The 21513-nt window shown below is 37.9% G+C and overlaps 1 protein-coding gene across 10 annotated transcripts in view; it reads left to right on the forward strand.

The window, feature by feature from the left end:
- Slc4a7 (solute carrier family 4 member 7) overlaps positions 1-21513 on the forward strand; it is an 89075-nt gene that overhangs the window by 58888 nt on the left and 8674 nt on the right. For all 10 annotated transcript variants that reach the window (XM_034497712.2, XM_034497716.2, XM_076931583.1 and 7 more), the window contains 8 exons: positions 3676-3781; positions 5155-5316; positions 5819-5932; positions 7586-7747; positions 7878-8129; positions 10650-10718; positions 14312-14485; positions 18459-18590. In XM_034497712.2, coding sequence (XP_034353603.1) covers positions 3676-3781; positions 5155-5316; positions 5819-5932; positions 7586-7747; positions 7878-8129; positions 10650-10718; positions 14312-14485; positions 18459-18590 — 1171 coding nt within the window. The remainder of the gene's footprint in view (positions 1-3675; positions 3782-5154; positions 5317-5818; positions 5933-7585; positions 7748-7877; positions 8130-10649; positions 10719-14311; positions 14486-18458; positions 18591-21513) is intronic.

The following is a 21513-nucleotide window of genomic DNA, read 5'->3' on the forward strand; positions in this document are numbered from 1 at the left end:
GTTGTAGATACTCCAGTTGAGGATAGGCACCTGACAGTCACTTGTTCTTTACATTTAATACGTTGTGGTTCATTGTAATGGTCTCTGCTGCAAAAAAGAAGCTTCCTTGATGAAGGTGGAAATTACACATAATTGGAAATAAGAATTTCTAGAATGTAGCTAGGAATTGTGCTGGTTTAGGAAAGTGGTAGTAAGTTTGCCTCTCAAGTCCATAACCTCATCAGCCAAAGGTTGTTGGCTAGGTTTATAGTACTTGATATAAATCCCCTCTACTTGAATGGAAAATGAGAATTTTAAGCTTTAGTATAAAAGATTTGAAAAGTCATATGTAGTGGTTATAAAGAATTGCAGATATTGGGGTTGGTGAGGTGGCTCAGTGGCTAAGAGTACTGGCTGCTCTTAGAGAACCAGGGTTCAATTCCCAGCACCCACATGGCAGCTCCCAGCTGTCTGTAATTCCAGTTTTAGTGGATCTTATACCTTCACACAGACATGCATATCGGAAAACATCAAAGCACATAAAATAAAACTATAACAGTTTCTAAAAACTGGAGATATATAAAATTGAAATCAAATGCTTTTGAAGTCGGATCTGCCTAGTATGCTCTCTTTTCTAACAATTGTGTGTGATGCAAAGTAGTACTCCACTTCATTGACTTGCAAGGAGAATTGTAAGCTTTAGAACATGAAAATGTACTGGAGAGATGGCTTAGTGAATGGACTGTGCTTGCTGTCAAAACTGACACCTGAGTTCATTCATTCTCTAGGATTCATATGGTGGAAGGAGAGAACTGATTCCTAAAAGCTGTCATCTGATGGAGGATTGGTAAAGATTTCTTCCCAATCCGAGGCCACCATTTTGTCCTTTGCCTTACAGAAGCTTTTCCATTTTATGAGATCCCATTTGTTTATAGTGGATCTTAGAGCCTGGGCCATTGGTGTTCTGTTCTGGAAAATTTCCCCTTGTGACGATGTGTTCAAGGCTCTTTCCCAACCTTCTCTTCTATTAGATGATTCATTGTATCTGGTTTTAGGTGAAGGTCTTTGATCCACTTGGACTTGAACTTTGTACAAGGAGATAAGATTGGGTCAACTGGCATTCTTCTACATGCTGACCAGCACTTAAGCCAGCACCATTTGTTGAATATGCTGTCTTTTTTCCTCTAGATGGTTTTCACCTTCTTTGTCAAAGATCAAGGGACTGTAGGTGTGTGGGTTCACCCTAAATCTGATAGAAGACTAATATCCAATATATTCAAAGAACTCAAGAAGTTAGACTCCAGAGAACCAAATAACCCTATTAAAAAATGGGGTACAGAGCTAAACAAAGAATTCTCAGCTGAGGAATATCAAGTGGCCGAGAAACACTTAAAGAAATGTTCAACATCCTTAGTCATCAGGGAAATGCAAATCAAAACGACCCTGAGATTCCACCTCACAACTGTCAGTATGGCTAAGATCAAAAACTCAGGTGACAGCAGATGCTGGCGAGGATGTGGAGAAAGAGGAACACTCTTCCATTGCTGGTGGGATTGCAAGCTGGTACAATTACTGTCTCTTTCATTGCTGGTGGGATTGCAAGCTGGTACAATTACTGTAGAAATCAGTCTGGCAGTTCCTCAAAAAATTGGACATAGTACTACCTGAGAACCCAGCTATACCACTCCTGGGCATATTCCCAAAAGATATACATAACATATAACAAGGACACATGCTTTACTATGTTCATAGCAGCCATATTTATAATAGCCAGAAGCTGCTATTATAAACAACCCAGATGTCCCTCAATAGAGGAGTGGATACAAAAAATGTGGTACATTTACACAATGGAGTACTTTACTACTCAGCTATTAAAAACAGTGACTTCATGAAATTCTTAGGCAAATGGAACTAGAAAATATGATCCTGAGTGAGGTAACCCAGTCACAAAGGAACACACATGGTATTTACTCACTGATAAGTGGATATTAGCCCAAAAGGTTGGAATACCCAAGATACAATTTACAGACCATATGAAGCTCAAGAAGAAGGAAGACCAAAGTGTAGGTGCTTCAGTTCTACTTAGAAGGGGGAACAAAATAATCAAGGGAGGTAGAGGGTAGGAGGGACTTGGTAGGGAGAGAGGAGGGGGAGAGGAAAAAAAGGGGGCAGGATCAGGTGTGGGAGGAGACAGGGGAGAGTGCAGAGGGTCAGGAAATTGGTCAGAGGTGTGTAGCAATAGGGGATGGAGAACTGGGGGTAGCCAACAGAAAGTCCAAGACTCCAGGAAAGAAAAAGGCTCCCAGGGCCCAACAGGGATGACATTAGCTAAAACACCCAACAAAGATGATGGAGAACCTGTAGAGACCATATCCAGAGGTTAGGCATGGCCCTTGATTGAGGGATGGGGCCACCCACCTATCTCAAAAATTTTATCCCAGAATTGCTCCTGTCAAAAGGAAAGACTGTCTGTCCTACCTGGGGATCCATTCCATATGCAGACACCAAACCTAGACACTTGCTGATGCCAAGAAGTGCTTGCTGACAGGAGCCTGATACAGCTGTCTCCTGAGAGGCTCTGCCAGATCCCGACCAATACAGATGTGGATGCTCGCAGCCAACCATCAGTCAGGCAAGAGGACCCCAATTGAGGAGTTAGGGGCAGAGCTGAAGAAGCTGAAGGGGTTTGCAACCCCATCGGAAGAACAACAATATCGACTAACCAGACACCCCCCCCCCCCCCCAGCTCCCAAGGACTAAACCACCAACCCAAGAATACACATGGAGGGACCCATGGCTTCAGCTGCATGTGTAGTAGAGAACTGCTTTCTGATTTTAATCATCTCTTATCACATCTGAATGTAAAAGACTTTTGTTTGTAAAAGATTTTGTTTGTAAAAGACTATTAGTGGCTAAGAATGGAGCTAGTGATAGCCTATCATGCCTAAGGCTCTGGGTTCCATCCCTAGCAACACAAAGGGGAAAATGGGTTTTTAATCTTTTGTTAGGCTGCCTAATTAGCAATGGATGACTTTGAACTCTTACTCCTCCTGCCTCTACCTCCTGCAGCCTCTGTTGTATTTGTTTTTAGAATTGCTGGGATTGTAGTCTGTGCTCTCACTGTGCTAAGCATGAGTTTAAGATCAAGGACAGTGAGCATGGGTGGAGCAGGGTGCAGTGGGTTTGTTGGGAATACACTTGTGTGTGTCAAGAGACAGCAGTTCACCCTGCTCCGCAGAACTGGTTCCAGGACAGGCAAGGCTACACAAAGAAACCCTGTCTTGAAGCAAGGGAGAGCTGTGGAGGTAGACCAAGGAGATTGTGATAAAAATTTCACTGTCCACATGATGTCTTTTTTATCCATCTGAAATGTTATCCAGTGTTATATATATCATTGTTATTAAGTAAGTGTGTCATTGACAGACTTGCTTTTTTTTTTCTTCTCCTTTTTCCTCTTTCTGCCTCCACTGCAGAAGACAAGGTCTTTCTATATAACTCCTGATTTGGAGTGTCCTGTAACACACTACCATGGCTTCAGAGTTGGGGTACCCTGCTTCTGCTTTCTATTTCATCTCCTAGTCTATGTGTTTGCTACATGGAAGAAATGCTGAGGTGTTTACCTCCTTGTAATTGATTTAGAAAAAAAATAGAAATTAAATGTAGGATCCTCAAAAAATTATTCTGCTTATTTTTCAGATGTGTATGTGCTGAGCCATATAACCCTAGCAACGAAACTCTAGAACTGTGGAAGAGAAAGAATGTGACAGCATACGGTATTTCCTGGGGAAACCTTACTGTTTCTGTAAGTATATTAGGGACTGGGAAGTATCTTAGGTCCATGGGAAGCTGGTTTTTATATCTGCCTGTTTTGTTTTAGAGGTGGTGTCTCACACAGTAGCCTGAACTGGCCTAGAATTTGTAGCAGTTTTCCTATCTTAGCCTCCCCTCTGCTATGATTCAATATCTGAGCATCCGTGTTCAACTTTTCTCAGCCTTTTCTGGTTATATTTAACATTCATTCTTGATCATGAATATGTAGATTGTTTTTCAAAATATGTTGTTCTGTTATTTTTTTCAATTGTTATTTTTAATTTATCTGCGTGTATGTGAGTGTGTGAGTGCAGATACAAAGGCTGAAAAAGGTGTTATATTTGTGTCAAAGCTGGAATTTCAGGCAGTTGTGAGTATCCAATATGGGTCTCTGCATCTTGCACCTGTGAGCCATTTCTGCAGCTTCTGTTGTACTTGTTTTTTTAAGTGATGTGTCAGGCCTCAGACCAGTGGTTCTCAACCTTCCTAATGCTGCAACCCCTTTAATACAATTGCTGACCCCCAATCACAAAATTATTTCATTGCTACATGGAACTGTAATTTTGCTATTATGTATCATAGTGTAAATATCTGATATGTGGGAATCTTAACTTACAGGTTGAGAACTGCTGCCTTATCCCCAGGGCTGCAGATGTGCTAGTCAAGTGCTTTACTGCTAAGCTATATAGCACATAACAGAATGTGCTTTCATTAAAATTTTAATGACCATTTTGCTGCTCATGGAAGTCCATGTTTTAATCTTAGATATCAAATCAGAGCTAAATTGAATATCTTTTTTTTTTTCTGCTTTTTCTAGGGGAGGGGTGATGAGTTAAGTCTCATATATTCCAGGTTGGCATCAAATTATAAATAGCTGAGACTTACCTTGAATTCCCTGTCCTTCTGCCTTACTTTGAGAGAGAGAGAGAAGGATTACAGGGGTATGCCACCATGCCCAGCTCCAGTTGTCTTTTAAGGCAGTGCTTTGTATATGCTCTATTTAGCATCTGTAAAGACTGCAGGAGTGATTTTTTTTTTTGTCTGATGCTTTTATTTAAACTGTCTATTCTAATACTGCAGTAGTGGCCTACAGGGACGCAGAGGAGACATTTCACAGTTAGAACTCATCATGAGCCTTCTCTAAAGGGAACATGCAGTAGAAAGAAAGGAGAAGGTTGGTGAAATGTTCTTTGAGTGATTTTGCTAGGAGTATATTAATATCTATAATTGATGATATGTTATAGTTAGCCTAATAGAAGCTCTCTAGGTAAAGCATGAAACTGACATCTTAGATTCAACCATGTTCGTGAGTACTCTATTGGATACTTAAAAATCTCCATCTCCTTCCCTCTTCTGCTCATTCAGGAGTGTAAGACCTTCCATGGTATGTTTGTGGGATCAGCTTGTGGGCCTCATGGGCCGTATGTTCCCGATGTGCTCTTCTGGTGTGTCGTCTTATTTTTCACGACGTTCTTTCTGTCTTCATTCCTCAAGCAGTTTAAGACCAAGAGATACTTTCCTACCAAGGTAACTGGGTTGAATTTTGGTGATAATTATGTTTTCATTTATTTGGTTTATTTCAAAGCAAGAATTTATTATTTAAAGTTAGTATTTTATACTAAATAGTTAAAAGAAATTCCTTCTAGTAAAAAATATATTGTCCAGGTATGGTTACACATGCCTTTAATCTCAACACCTGGGAGGCAGACACAGATGGATCTCTATGAGTTTTGTGGTCATCCTGGTCTACAGAGCTAGTTCTAGGATAAAAGTGTGTGTGTGTGTGTGTGTGTGTGTGTGTGCGCACAGGAGGGAGATAATAGTACTGTGAGAAAGTGAAAGGTAGTTGTGACGTTGTGACTTGTTTCTTATGTTTTGAGGATGAGGTGGACATAAACTTATATAACATTGTTAATTATTAAAAGTCTCGTCCATGTATTAGTGACATATTTTATAAGAAAGATAAGAATTATGTGGAAAGGACAGGAAGTAATCCTATGTTTTTATTATTGTAATCCCTCTATTATAGGTTCGATCAACAATCAGTGACTTTGCTGTATTTCTCACAATAGTAATAATGGTTGCAATTGACTACCTTGTAGGAATTCCATCTCCTAAACTTCATGTTCCTGAAAAGTTCGAGGTAAGTATTGAAACAAGTGGCTATTTGGTTTTGGAAATACCAAACTACTTAGTGAGGAAAGGGCTTGAACCCAGGACCTTGTGCTTATTAGACAAAAGCTCTTATGATCTGCAGTCCTCAATTTACCTTTTGCATTGACAAATAAAATTTAAATTTTAGTACCTCTAATCCTTCAGAGTATAAAATTCTTTCATTTATATCTAGATTATGAATTATTTAATTCATAATCTAAAGATTAGTTTCATGTTACATCATTGAAATGTGCTTGAATCCGGTAAGGTGCCAGATTTTTGTCAATAATTGTTTAGTCTAGTTCTGACTCATGGTACTCTGCCATGACCACTAGTTTCCAGAATCTAACACAAGATACTTTAGGAGTTGGTACAAGAGAGATTTATTTTACCATAGATAGTGTATGTAGGGCCATGCTAAAGTGTCATTCTAGTTTACTTATCTATCTCTGCTTGCCAAACCTTTTCAATGAGAACACATTCTCTAAGATGGGCATTGTGGTGCAGGTCTGTAATTCTAAACTGAGGAAGTTGAAGCAGGAGACTTGTGAATTCAAGTCTGGAGTGGACTACATAGTGAGTTCCAGGCCGGCCTAGACTACACAGCATTACCTTGTCTCTTCATAAGAAACACATTCAAACAAACAAAACCAAAAAACAAAAGTTCAACTCTAAAATAGTCTTTGAATGATATACCTCTATTTATAATTGTTTAGCAGTTGAGCTTGCCCAGATGTGATTTGATCTAGGCAGCAGGCCTTTCACTTTCATGTCTAGTTATCTGGTGGCTTGGTGGGGACATTTGGAGTGGCAGTCTTTTTCTTCTCTGCTTCTGTTTTGTATCTTCCCTGAAAGGAACTGCATTCAACAGCACAGTCATCATCTTAGGACTTGGGGAGGTTAAGAAGAAACTTCATGGTTTAAGTCCATAATTAAAACTCATACATGTCACTTTGGTCTTACTTTGTATATATCTTAATTAGTTTGTTTCTTTGTTTTTGTTTGGTTTTTTGATTTTGTTTTTGTTTTGTTTTGTTTTTTGCTGTGAAGAGACACCATGACCATGGCAAGTCTTAAAATGGAAAGCATTTATTTGGGGCTGGCTTACAGTTCAGAGGTTTGGTCCATTATTATCATGTCTGCCAGTAGACATGTTGCTATAGAAGTCCAGAATTCTACATCTTGATCCGTAGGTGGCAAGGAGAGACTGGGTGCCTCACTGGTTGTTGTATATAGCTTGAGCATAGGAGACCTCAAATCCTGTTCCCACAGGGACACATTTCCTCCCACAAGGTCACACATCCTAATAGTGCCACTCCCTTTTGGCCAAGCATTCAAACACATGAGTCTATGGGGGCCATTTCTATTTATATCATCACCACAGTGTATTAAGTTTCAGGGTTGTCTTGAGTTGAAGAAGAGGGAATAGAAGCTACTCTAGAAAGAGAGTGGACAAGTCCCATGACAAGGGCATACTTGTAGGCACAGGATGGATTTCTGTCTTCGTGAATAATTTACCACATATCCTAATCCAGCCTCTTATCTGTCCCTTGGTATTTTATGGAATAAATTCACTTATGTGCTGTGGAAATTTAACACAATAAAGAAATGAAACTTTTTTCTTATTTTTAAACTTTAATAGCCTACTGATCCAAGTAGGGGCTGGATCATAAGCCCTTTGGGAGATAACCCTTGGTGGACCTTACTAATTGCAGCTGTTCCAGCTCTCCTTTGTACAATTCTCATCTTTATGGATCAGCAGATCACAGCTGTAATCATCAACAGAAAAGAACACAAACTCAAGGTAATTCTGAAAGCCTTCTTTTAGAGCATGGGGTATTTTCCATAATAACATTCTTCCTTCTTTATAATTAATGTAGACTTTTAATTTGAAGGAACAATCTATACTTATGAGTGTTCATTTCCCTCTTCAGAAAGGAGCTGGCTATCACCTTGACTTGCTCATGGTTGGTGTCATGTTGGGAGTCTGCTCTATCATGGGCCTGCCGTGGTTTGTGGCTGCAACAGTGTTGTCTATAAGTCATGTCAACAGCTTAAAAGTAGAGTCTGAATGTTCTGCTCCGGGGGAACAGCCCAAATTTCTGGGGATTCGTGAACAGCGGGTTACAGGGCTGATGATTTTTATCCTGATGGGCCTCTCTGTGTTCATGACTTCAGTATTAAAGGTAAAACCCTTGTGTGTGTTCAACAATCTTACTTAACATTTATACTTAGTTGTAAAGAAATAAAACATTGAAATATGTGTGAGTATATAAAATCGGTTTTTTTCCCTGTAATCTAAAATCCATTGAAGTTTAAAAATACCATTTGGCAGTGTTTTTTGTATAATAAGCATGTGGGTGAATCATAGTCTATAGATCCATTAGTTACAATCTGCAATTGGAAGGAATTAATCAACAGGTGGTTAGACCATAGTACAGGAAGTAATCGGAAAAAATGTCAGAAAGCTGGTTTCTTTAAATTACTGTTAATGAACTTAGTATGTTTTTTATACATAATATGTTTCTTGATACAGCACATAAAATGAAAGCAGCAAATAAACACTAGAAAAAAACAAGAATAAGAGTATCATCAGTGAAGCATATAAGAAATTTTGTTAATCACATTTTTCTTATGTCCAGATTTTTGCAGATGTGTATCCTACAGAAAATAGTGATTAAAAAAATTATGTAGCAAAGTATCTAATTTGAAAGTTTTTACTTATCATGTAAAAACCCAATTCCATATGTGTCTTTGCTGTTTTAGTTTTTTTTTTTTTTTAAAGAAAATGGTTGAATGAAAGCTTACACCATTTCTAAAGTAGAAGAGACCCATATGTAATGGCTTTAAAGGATATTCTTTATTGTTGGAATTTCTTGGTCTCATTTCATGGACTGTTTACCAGCCAAATGTCTGTGGACTACTAACAGTGCCCTTAGGCACAGGGTGGAGCAATAAACAGGGTACAGTGTTGTTTTCTTGCAGGAATTCCAGAACCTGCCAATGAAACGGATAGTAAACTGATAGAGCAGTGCTGTATAGTGCTGATTGTCTTTTAAAGGAACTTGGACACAAGAGAAATGTTTTATGTAGTCTTTGGAGGGTGATGGCCCATTGAAGCTCTTTGAAAATTTTCTCTTATGTCTTTTCTAATGAATTATATATTGCGTACAAAATAAAACTCAACTCAAACATGAAGAGAACTGAAATAAAACTTAGGCTCCATATTGATTTTTCAATTTTTAAAAACAATTCTTCACAGACAGTTCTTCCAACTTTTAGTAATTTAAATTAAGAAAAAAAATGTGTGTGTGTGTGTGTGTGTGTGTGTACACATGTACAATAGTGGGGGTATAAAGGTCAGAGAACAACTTCTAAGAATCAGTTTCTGTTTTTCTATAATGGGTTCCAGAGACAACACTAAAGTTTATCTGGCTTACGTAGCAGGGCTTTGACTTACTGATCCATTGATTGGCCCTCGATTCTGTTATTTAACTTACTCTGGTAGTATTGGGTATGGTGGCTCATATCCTAGCACTTGGCAAGTGTGAAGTGCAGATGGGACTAAGACAGAATTGTAAGTTAGAGGCTAGCCTGACTACATAGTGAATTCCAGGCTATGTCAGACTCAGTATGAGATCCTGCATTGAAGTAAAAGAGCAAGCAAGATGGATCAGTCAGTAAGGGACTTGCTGATACCAGGTTTGACAAGATTACTTTCATGCCCAGAATGCACCATAATGGAAGGAGATCAGATTATTGCAACTTTTCCTTTGATCTCCACATAACACATCAAGATGTGCATGCACTTCTGTGTATATGAAGGAAGAAAGTAAGTAAGTAAGTTAGTTGTTCTGGTAGTTATCATCATTGTAACCTTAAGTATTGTTATAATTATATTTTATACACTTAAATTTATGTTTCATCAAACAGAGATTTTTTTCAAAGTCTACTTCAAGGGCATTTTGGAGTTCCTGACATCCTGTCAGGATTCCATCGGGGTTTTTCATATATTTAATTCAAAAGAATGTATTGTCATACACTAAGTACAGGCACAAATTGAAGACTTTCCTTGTCTCCTGATAAGCAGCACTAAAGAGAGTTACACAATCTAAAACAGTGCTATTCTACAGTTACACTTTGTTTTAGAAATTGTAGATTTTTTTTTTTTATAAAATTGTGCTCCTGGGCCTGCTCAGTTGGTAAAGTGCTTGTTGTGCAGCCAGGGTTTCCTACAGAAGACCTGCCAGGATGGGGGTTTGGAATCTCTATGCTTGAATGTTTGAAAGACATTATTAGTAACTCCACTGCATTGATGCTGGGCAACAGTAATTTAATACTTTAGTGACTGGTGGAATGTGAGCTACTTTGCTGAATGTTCTATATATTTGAAGAAATTTAATTGTACAGCAAGCTGAAACAGAGAAAGGCTGTTTTTGTAAAACTAAGCTGTTGACTGCAGTTCCCTTGCTCCTCACACTTGAGCGTACTCCCTTGTAATGAACAGTCTGAAGATCAGCTGCCTCTCAGATGGATAAACAAGAGACCTATTTGCTTCTTTCCTGTAGGAATGTTGGTCTAGTCCTTATGACAAAAGAACTTTTAGTTCTGTCACCATAGTTATCCATCAAATATATTTCTTTATACTCATTACTGTAAAATTATTTCAGTATGATGAGTTCTAATTGTAGTAATTTTATTTACAGTTTATCCCAATGCCAGTTCTGTATGGTGTTTTCCTTTATATGGGAGTTTCATCATTGAAAGGAATTCAGGCAAGTATTTAATAATGGAACTATTTAAAAATTGCAGAAGTTGTGTTTGTGACTAATTTTGGTCTTGTTGCATCAAATTGACATTTACTGAGTGAGTATTGCTCATTGTATATCTTTCCCCAAGAATGAGATGATTATTTCACCTCCTTTTACTCAAGCCCAATGAAAGGCCACATACCCAAACAAACAAACAAACAAAAAGAAAACAAAAGAAAGAAAGAAAGAAAGAAAGAAAGAAAGAAAGAAAGAAAGAAAGAAAGAAAGGCCACATACCTACCTGCTCAGTGAGGACTCGTGTAGTGAGGGAGCATCAAAGGGTCAGGATGGAAAGACCTAGCTTTTATAAATGTGTATGTCACAAGGAAGCCTAGCACATAAATTGTGTTCTGTAATTCTTAAAATGATGACTGATGGAGGAAACGAGGAATTCCTGTTGTATAAACAGGACATTGAGGCAGTGGGGCTCAGTGGAGGTAATGCAATAAGGAGGCTAGAGCCAGTGATTACCATGCTTTGTGGAAACAGTCTGCTAAAATGTACTGAGATTTGTACAGACCTCAATAGAAACTGTAGATTAGCAATGATTCCCACAGTGGCTACCTCTTACAAAAACTATGTTCTACAGTCACTCACTGAGGGAAAGGTAGCTGTCAGCACTTCCCAAAGCCAGCATTTTTTTTTTTAAATCATGTCTACTATCTTAGTTAGGGATACTATTGCTGGGAAGAGCCACCATGACCATGGCATCTCTGATAAATGAACACATTTAATTGGGGCTGGCTTACAGTTTCAGTGCTTTGTCCATTATCATTATAGTGGAAAGCATGGTGACAAGAAGGCAGGCATGGTGCTTACTAGAGTTCTACATCTTGATCGATAGGCAGCAGAAGTTAATGTTACACTAAGCCTAGCTTGAGCATCAGACCTCAAAGCCCACCCCCTAGTGACACACCTCTTCCAACAGTCACACCTACTCCAACAAGGCTACACTTGCTAATAGTGCTACTCCATATGGGCCTATGGAGCCATTTTTATTCAAACCTCCACATTTCCTCCCTGGCTCCCAGAGGCTTGTAGCCATATCATAATGCTAAACACATTGAGTTCAACTTCAAAAGTCTCCATGTAGAGACTGTCTGTAACACTTTCAAACTTGTTTAAAAGTCTAAAGTTCATCATCTCTTCTGAGACTCGATGTAATCTCTTAACTGCAATATATAAAATCAAAATGAAAAAGCAGATCACATATTTCCATTATACAGTGGATCAGGATATACGTTATCATTCCAACAGTGAGCACAGTGAGGGAATACTGAACCAAAGCAAGACTGGCAACCCGCTGGGACAAAAACTCTTAAACTCTGCATCTTTATGGCTCATGTCAAAGTGCTCTTGACATCTCCAGCTCCTTTCAGCTTTTTTCATTGCAACAAACTTCTCTCTCTTGTGCGGGTTCCACTCCCTGTAGGTGACTTTCCTCAGTAGATATCACACAGCTCTGTCATCTCCAACATTTTGGGGGTCTTCAAGGCAGTCCAGGCTTCAACTTCACAGTTTCATATAGTGGTCCCTAGGCCTCCATGCAGGCAAACCCCTGACACATGCTAGGCCTCATGGACTTTTCTTAGTCCTGGAGAGAGATTTTATAATCCCTTTGTTCTATCCTTGACTTTAAAGCCAGAACCATGTGGCTGAAACTGCCAAGTTCTGCAACTTGCTGAGGCTGGAACATGGCCTCCTCATTCAGTTATTATCTTCACCAGCTTTCTGGTTTTGATGGTTTCTTTCACTGCCTAAGCTTGGCTATCCTGAAACTTGGATCTATAGACCAGGCTAGCCTTGCATTCTGAAATCCACCCACCTCTGCTATCCCAGTGTTGAGATAAAAGGCTGTATGCCACCATGCCCAGTTCTAAGCTTTTTTTTCCCATTTTTTTTTTTCACAAGTTGGAAGATTAGGTGGGTGGCATCTTCCCCTGAGGTCACCACTCCCTTTATATTCCATTTAACTTTAGGCTTTCCTTTCATCTTTTTAATCTCCTTGAACAGGTGACTCATCTCCATTCCACTTCCTGGCATTCCTTTTCTCCTCAAGTGGCACATTTTGTATTTTTACATGCTCAGCTTGTTCCTTTTCATTATAAGTATGCATAATCATGGCCATAGCCACTAATAACCAAGAAACACAGTTAATACTAGGCTGTCTGTTCATGTCCTCTACCAAAGCTGCTGATCCATAACTCTTCAATTTAGCTTCTGGCAGACTTGTTGGCCAAAGAAAGAGATGCACATCCTATTCTTTTGTTCTTATTCTTCTCTTCTGAAACTTCTGGAGCCAGGCCCCCATAGTTCAAACCACCCTCACACCACTGTCTACTATGCTCCTACTACTTTTGTCCAGTAAGTCTCACTTAAAACATCCCACTGCTTTTCTAACTCAAAGTCCCTTGTCCAAGCCTGTCACAGCAATACCCCAGTTCCTGGTACCACTTCTACCTTAGAGTGTTTCATTGCTGTAAAGAGACCCAAACCTCAACAACTCTTTTTTGTTTGTTTGTTTGTTTTTAAGACAGGGTTTCTCTGTGTAGTACTGGCTGTCCTGGAACTCACTCTGTAGACCAGGCTAGCCTCGAACTCAGAAATCCGCCTGCCTCTGCCTCTGCCTCCCAAGTGCTGGTATTAAAGGCGTGCACCACCACCGCCTGGCTCAACAACTCTTAATAAAGGAAACCATTTAATTGGAGGTGACTTACAAGTTAGAGGTCCATTGTCAGCATAGTGGCAAGCCTGGTGGCAAGCAGGCAGACATGGTGCTAGAAAGGTAGCTGAGAAAGCCACACTAGGCTAACTTGAGCATCAGACCTCCAAGCCCAGCCCCTAGTGACACACCTCTTCCAACAAAGCCACACCTCCTAATAGTGACATTCCCTGTTGGCCTATAGGGGCCATTTTTATGCAAACCACCATATCTACCATGGTGAAGGAATGATACTATTTTATTTACTTGATTTTTCTAAGTTTTGTGATGTCAGTAGGTTATTTCCAGTTCATAAATGAGGAAATTAAACTTCAAAAACATCCAGTGGGTGATTTCTGTTCATAGCCTTAGTGGTATTAAGCTTAGAAGAACCTTGGAAGACTGTTCGTATTTAATTTTACATTCTGGAAACAGTTCAAAGAGATTCAGTGCATTTGGAACTTGACCATATAAGATATACTTATCAAAATATTATAATCTACCAAAGTAAAATACTTTGTTTTGCTTTTTTGAGACAGAGCTACCCTCATAGGCTGGCTTGAACCTACAGAAGTCTCCTGCCTCATTGTCCACATTGTAGGATTACTGGTATAAACCACCAGCTCTGTTTATTTTGATTTTTTTTCTTCTTTCTCTTTATATCCAGAGATTCTTTCCCAGAACATTCTTCAGTACTATTAGAACATACCCAAGATGTTACAGTTTTATTTAATATACACTAACACACACACACACACACACACACACACACACATACACACACCCCTAAAAATTGTTTCTTAAATAGCTAAAGTGTTTTGATGGGTTCTTTTCTTTTTCTTTATTACATGTGTAGTTTTTTGACCGTATCAAGTTATTTGGAATGCCTGCCAAGCATCAGCCGGACCTAATCTACCTCCGCTATGTCCCCCTATGGAAGGTGCATGTGTTCACAGTCGTCCAGCTGACCTGCCTAGTCCTGCTGTGGGTGATCAAAGCCTCTGCTGCTGCAGTCGTTTTTCCTATGATGGTGAATTTTTCAGATTTATTTTGTTACTAATTCATAATGGAATTATTATTTTCATTGTAATGTTTTAAAAAATTATAATTGGCCTTGAGGAAGAAATGTATCCTTTAAATATCAGAAATATTTTTAAAATGTTGATGAACTGTTTCTAGTTATAAACTAGTACTTTCCATTTTGAGTATTCTCATATTCTGAAGTTGTTTATTTTTAATATTTTAGTTTTTGGACTGGAGAGTTCTATTTTGTAGTTCTAAGTAACTCTAGTACTTAGGACATTCATAGAACAAATGTGATAGGCAGATGCATAAAGCAAAACAACTAAACTATCTTGGTTTTGAAGTGAGTTTCTACAATGTGTCTTTTTTAGAAATTGACAGATCTAAAGGTTTAAAACTTAGGAAGGCCATAGAGGATTTTAGTAAGTCATAATCCACATAATTCATTAAATCATCATTCAATATCATTTTTGTACAAGAATTATGCATATAGGTAGTATTTGTCTTTTTATGAGTTCTATATAGCTTTAGAAAAACATTAAAAGACTCAATTGTTAAGACTAGCTGAGCAATACTTCCTGATCAAAATTAAATTTCATATTAATGTGAAACTATTAAAGTAACCTTACAGATTTAGAAATTAAACCCTGTACAAAATGCCAGGCTAAAGAATCCTGTGGACTTAAAACCATTGTAACAAAATGTTTCTGAAGCTTTGAGCACAGGTAGGGTTGTATACTCAGAGGAAGATGTGCACCATACATAGGCTTTACTATCCATTAAGGTAAAATAAATGTAGCAAAAATCAATAGTAGTCCAGTCTCTCCCAAGTCTGGGGTAAAAGGAAATTAGAGAATAAAGTGTTCATGTAAGCTCAAGAAGAAGAAAAGAGATGTAGCCAGCCACAGGTACACAAGACTCAAGTGGACTTCAGTCCATTGGACACCTAGAACACAAGGACCAGTGAATATTTCTCTGTAAAGGGCCATATAGTAAATACTTTAGACTTTGTTGGTGAGGAGAATATTCTGTATGTACTTAAATAATATGAGAAAAAAATACATTTTTATAATTTGTTACCTGTAAAATTAAAGGAATAGTTGAACTTTTTTTTTTTTTTTAATGCAGAAATGCTAAAGAGAAGAATAGCATTCTTTTTCACTGAGGGAACATTTCACTCTGTTCGGGTTCAAGGTCAATACTGTATTGCTAACGTTGGGAGTATTACTCAATATTAGTATTGCTTAGAATGTGAAAAGATGGAGTTTGATTTTTAGCACCAAAATAAAGAAGTAAGAAAGGAAAACAGACAAACCTCTATTCTCAGAATTATTCTAAAAGTTGTCTCTAAAATCCATTCTTAGTTCATGAGCTCTACAAAAATGGCTGGTGGTCCATATTTGACCTAGGATCTATGAATTACCACTTGATCTGTAGGAAGTAGGTTATTATTCTTCTATGTAATGAATTTTTACAAGTAGTTTAAACAGAAGGTTTAAACCAGGGCATAATCCAGGTGCAAGACAAGACTAGAAAAGTAGCTGAGAATACTAGGCTCAGGTCTATGAATGTTAAAAGATCAGATATTGACCGTATTTCTAGAGATAAGGAAAAGCTAGAAAATTTTCTCAGGGAACACTAGTAAGATCTCAGAATTAAACCTAATGAAGCTGTGAAAGATCTATAGTATCTTCTTATTCAATGCTCAGCTTAAAATGCTAGCATATGAGCTTAACTATTAGCATCATATAGCATAATAAAGCAGATAGTGGTGCTTCAGCATATATATATACTCACTCACCTTTCCACCCTTTAGTTATAATCTACGAAAAGAAACTGGAGAACCTTACTATTGGTAACAGATGTTATTTTGAGTGTCTGGGTAAAAACACAAGTAGTAGGAGATAGTATCTACCCCAGTAGTAGTGTTTAACACGGAAAATAAAAATCTTACAGTAGTGGCTAAACTCCAGAAAATGTTTAAGTTTAAACTGAAATAAAAAGGTTAAAAATGAGACACTTATTTTTTAAGGAAAAAAAAAAGCTTTGTAATATACTTATATACTTGTCAATTTTTACACTGTGGGTTTTGTGGGGGCAGTGTTTTACAATCCTTGTGTCTTAAAACTACAAAAATTACTATGTATAAATTCTGGAGACTAAAAAGTGTGAAATCAGGGTGTAGGCTCACCTTCTGAAATCTGCAGGGAGTCCCTCTTTTGCTTCTTCTTAGGTTCTTTGAAAGGCAGCTCATAGCTACAATCTGAATTGCCCCAGCATGTCTCTGACTCGGTTTGCACATGGCATGACCATTTTATAAGGATACCAGTCAGAGTGTTCTACTTGCCTGCCCCACTCCATCCAACTTAATTATCTTAACTATGTTGCAAAAACCCTATTTCCAAATATGGGAATACTAGGGTTACAACTTCAACTTGTTTTTAGTAAGGGACAGAATTGAGCTCAAAGTGGTATTTGGAGTTGATAAAGCTCTAACAATAGATTGCAATGAAATTGAGTGTTATAAAACTCCCCATTCTTTGAAGTAGTATACATAGATCGGATGTAGCACTAAAGCATGAATTTTACTGCTTTTATTTGAAATGAGTATGTCGGGATAAAGGTGGTATTGTTGTGAACCAGAAAAATCATTTTAAAAATTAGAGAAAGAGGAGTGGGGGGCAATGTTTGGGATGCAAATTAATTAATTAACTAGTTAGTTAATTTTTAAAAGATTTTAAAAATTAGAGAAAGAAATGTCAGGTTTTAAAAACCTGGTTGGCAAAAATGTTCTATATCTTGTGAGCGTGGGGTACATGTGTATAATATCAAACTGTACAAATATTATTCCCTATTATTTAAAGGCTATGTTTTTGTTAAAAATCAAAACTTACAAGAAAATAAGAAATCAGATAAGTATAATTAGGAATGGAGTTTTAATGTCTACTTAACTTCTCTGTGCTTCCATCATATTGTCAGAACAACCAAATGAAAACTAGTATTAAGTCCACACAGTATGGAACTGGCATAGCGATGAGTAAGAAGATCAGAGAAGCAGACTGATAAGGCTAGATGTGTGTGTGTGTGTGTGTGTGTGTGTATTTACATTGCAACTGGTTTACCATGGACAGGTTATTTCATTAAAGGTGGTCATTTTGTTCATCAGGAAGTTTAATTTAATATATGGTGTTGATAATTAACTGTCTATAATGTAACCTCTTATTAAAAAAGAAATCCTGCATGAACTCAAATTTTAAGAGGTAGAATAGAATGTATTAGGAAGGTATCTTTACCCCAGTGATTAGAAAAAACTTAGAGAAGATGGGAAAATTTCCTAGTAAAAGCATGGTAAAGATATTTAGCCATGTGAAGTGTTTTTATGTAATAGGAGGCATTTTAAACAGTGCAGAGTTGAGGAGTTGTACTTTGAGCCAGGAGAAAGTATTTGTAACACATAAGGTAGATGGAAGGTTTCTGCATAAACTAAATGGTACTCTAAAACATCTATGAAATAAGTTACTTTTAAATGAGGAGAAAACAAGGAGACGATGAAACATAGCAAACAACAGTATGAAAAGCCAGTCCCATCTGCAAACATTCACAGGAGCTTTCACAGGACAGCAAGCTGCATATACCTTTCCTCATTGAAAACTAAAGCTCAGACCTGAGGTCAGCTCTTCTAATGCAGTATTGAAGGGTTGCAAAGCTTTTTGTAACTATAGGTACTTAAATAAGGTAAAATCATAATTGAGAAGGGCAGTACAACTTTTAGGAAGATACAGATAAATACCTTTCCTTTCTAATAAGTGTGAATTCAATTTGGGGTGGGCAGAGAGGGCTTCTGAGACAGGATTTCTTTGTGTAGTGTAAACAAACTTTTAAGCAATGAATGCAGCATTTCCTATTATATTTGCTTTAGCAAGTTTGCTCTCTTTCTCTCAGTGTATATATTATGTTTCTGTCTCTCCCGTCTTCTTCAGGTTCTTGCTTTAGTCTTTGTACGCAAGCTCATGGATCTGTGTTTCACAAAGAGAGAACTCAGTTGGCTTGATGACCTCATGCCAGAAAGTAAGAAAAAGAAAGAAGATGACAAAAAGAAAAAAGAGAAAGAGGTAAAAAGGCATCTCTTTGTTTAAGGATTTGCACTATTTAGCAGATGTTGTTACCATCCTCAGGGAACCGTATGAAGCACAGGCACTGCTAGTTATTCCGTCTGCTGGAATGAGGCAGAGAGATAAGCAGTGTTACTCAAGCACTGCTTCTTACCCATTTCCCCATCTTGCATAGTCTATAAAACTGGGGGGGGGGGGGGGGGGGGAAGGTTTAGCAGTACTAAACCATCACACAATAATTTTATGACTGATTTAACCTTAAATACACTAGGTATGTTAATGTGTAGTACAGTAACAGTGTTTTAGTGGTCTGACATACACTAATGAAGTTTAAATGTGCTTAAGATAGTTCATCTGGTAAAAGCATTTACTGTACAATCACAAGTTCACAGTCTTTACCTGCACCCAATTTAAAAGCTGAGTATAGTTGTTTGTACCTGCAGTTGCCATCCTCTGCATCCTAGACAGGAAGCATAGCTCTAGATTCAGGAAAAGACAACAACTGTATCAAAGCAATAGATGAAGTGTAATTGTCTTAGTTTGGGTTTTATTGCAGTGAAGAGACACCATGACCAAGGCAACTCTTAGAAAGAAAAACATTTAATTGAAGAGGGTCAATTCATTATCATCATGGTGGCAAACACAGCACCCTGTAGACAGACATGGTGATGGAGGAGCCCAGAATTCTGTATCTTGATCCAAAGGCAACCAGGAGAGACTAGATTTCACAGGCATCCAGGAGGAGGCTCTCTTCCACACTGGGTGGAGCTTCAAAGCCCATTCCCACAGTAATACACTCCAACAAGACCACATCTCCTTCCCATGTGCCAAGCATATTCAAACCACCACAGTTATGGAGCAAGACACCCGATGATCTCTCTCCTCTATAGGTACATACACAGAGACACACGTACAAATAAACCCATAATCAAGCATAAGTCCCTCAAACTGTTGTATGTTTTGGGACAGGGGTTTTGTCCATGCTGCTGTTGAATTCTTGGGCACAAAGATTCTCCCCCAGCCTTCCAAGTAGCTGGAATTAAGGCATACCACCATGCCTGGCTGCTTTTTTAAGGTTTTTGTGTAATGCTCAGATGTGTATGTGGAGGCCTATATGCCACAACACATTTGGAGATGAGAGCACAACTTCTAGAAGTCAGTTTTGTTGACTTTGATATGGCTTATAGGGGCAGATCAAATTGTTAGGCTTGTATAGCAGCAGGCTCCTTTTCATTCTGAGCCTTCTCTTTAGCCTGGTTTTTGTTTTCATATTCACTATTATATACCACCAATAATTGATCTACACAGTTATATTTAAAAATAAATACTTTATTCTGGATTTAATATTTTGCTTTTAAACTATTTTTATTCTATTACTAAATTAGAAGTAGAAACTGAATATTGCTTTGTTGATTATAGTATTTTCCTCAATATTATTTTAGTTAGGGTTACTTTTGCTATGATTAGACACCATGACAAAAAACATCTTGGGGAGGAAAGGGTTTATTTCATTCACAATTATTTTCAAAAGTAGTAAAGGCTGGAATTCATGTAGGGCAAAAACCTAGAGGCAAGAGTTAATGCAGAGGTCATGGAGGAGTGCTGTTTACTGGCTGACTCCCCATAACTTGCTCATCTTGCTTTCCTATAGAACCCAGAACCAGCAGGCCAGAGGTAACCCCACCTACAGTGGGCTGAGCCTTCCACATCAGTCATTCATTATGAAAATGCCTTATAGACTTGACTACAGTTGGATTTTTATGAAGGCATTTTCTCAATTGAGGCTCCTTCCTCTCTGAAGACTCTAGCTTATATCAAGTACTAATTTTTAAAATGTCTTGGTGTTACTTAAATATAGATAGGAAACGAATATATTTCTCAGCCAGAATTATAACAAGAATAGTCAATTGTAACTACTTGAATGAGGTTCTGATTTTAAAATAAAAGAATTTTGATTCCCTTAACACTGAATGCATGAATATGTAAGTTATTTGTTATTTATCTTGTAAAATATTGTTTATTTGCAAAATATATAAAATAAGCAGGTTATGTTGCTTGCTTTTTATGCTAGTTGGTTCAGAACCATATAATTTAAAGAACAAAAGTGAAAATGCATTTTAAATGCCTAGGGATCTATTTTCTTACTGCTTTTTCTCTGGGATTCTGTGTCACTGTTCCCTGTGTCAAACATGTAGTTTCCATTTTTCAGATTTATTGTTTGGATCAGAATAGCTGATAAACCCCAGCTATCATGTTAGAACAGAAGCAGTAGGAAGAAAATACAGGCAAAAATGAACATTATCTGTGTGGGGAAAACTTTCTAAAACTGTCTTTCAGTTTATCCAAATCTACATTTGATTTACAAATTTGATTTACAAAGAATGCTGGGACTTGAGTATGGTAGCTGTAAATATGGGTACATTGTCATGTAGGCCTAATGTTTCTGTGCAGTGTGTAAAAGATTTTCCTTGTGTTTTTCAAATATTGATTTTTCTGCCCTCATAACTTGCTTCAATCTGGATATTGTAATGCTTACATAAAGAATCTTCTGTCTCATGTTTGTGTAAACAACACCATTTTATTCTCTTCCTTGTCTATCAGCCAATGGCTGGGCAGAAGAGATAAAAAGGTGGGGCTTATTCCAGCCAGGGGAGTGGGAGACAGAGAAGAGTAAAGCTTATTGTGCTATAAGGGAGGAAAAACATCATGGGAAAAATGTATCTGAAGCCCAGAGAGCCAGGCCAAAACTAAAGTGCAAGTGTCTTGGAGATGAGCTTGAGTACTCCCGTCCCTGTGCTTTGGGTCTTTCTCCATTATCAGTGGGTCATAATTTTAGTTCATGTTTTTTGTTCAGGTGGTTTTCAACCTAGGATGACATCCCACCCAAGGGACATCTTCAGTGTCAGAGATACCTTTTTATCAC

The sequence above is a fragment of the Arvicanthis niloticus genome, chromosome 3 (assembly GCF_011762505.2).
Source record: "Arvicanthis niloticus isolate mArvNil1 chromosome 3, mArvNil1.pat.X, whole genome shotgun sequence".
In the NCBI taxonomy this organism is placed as follows: domain Eukaryota; kingdom Metazoa; phylum Chordata; class Mammalia; order Rodentia; family Muridae; genus Arvicanthis; species Arvicanthis niloticus.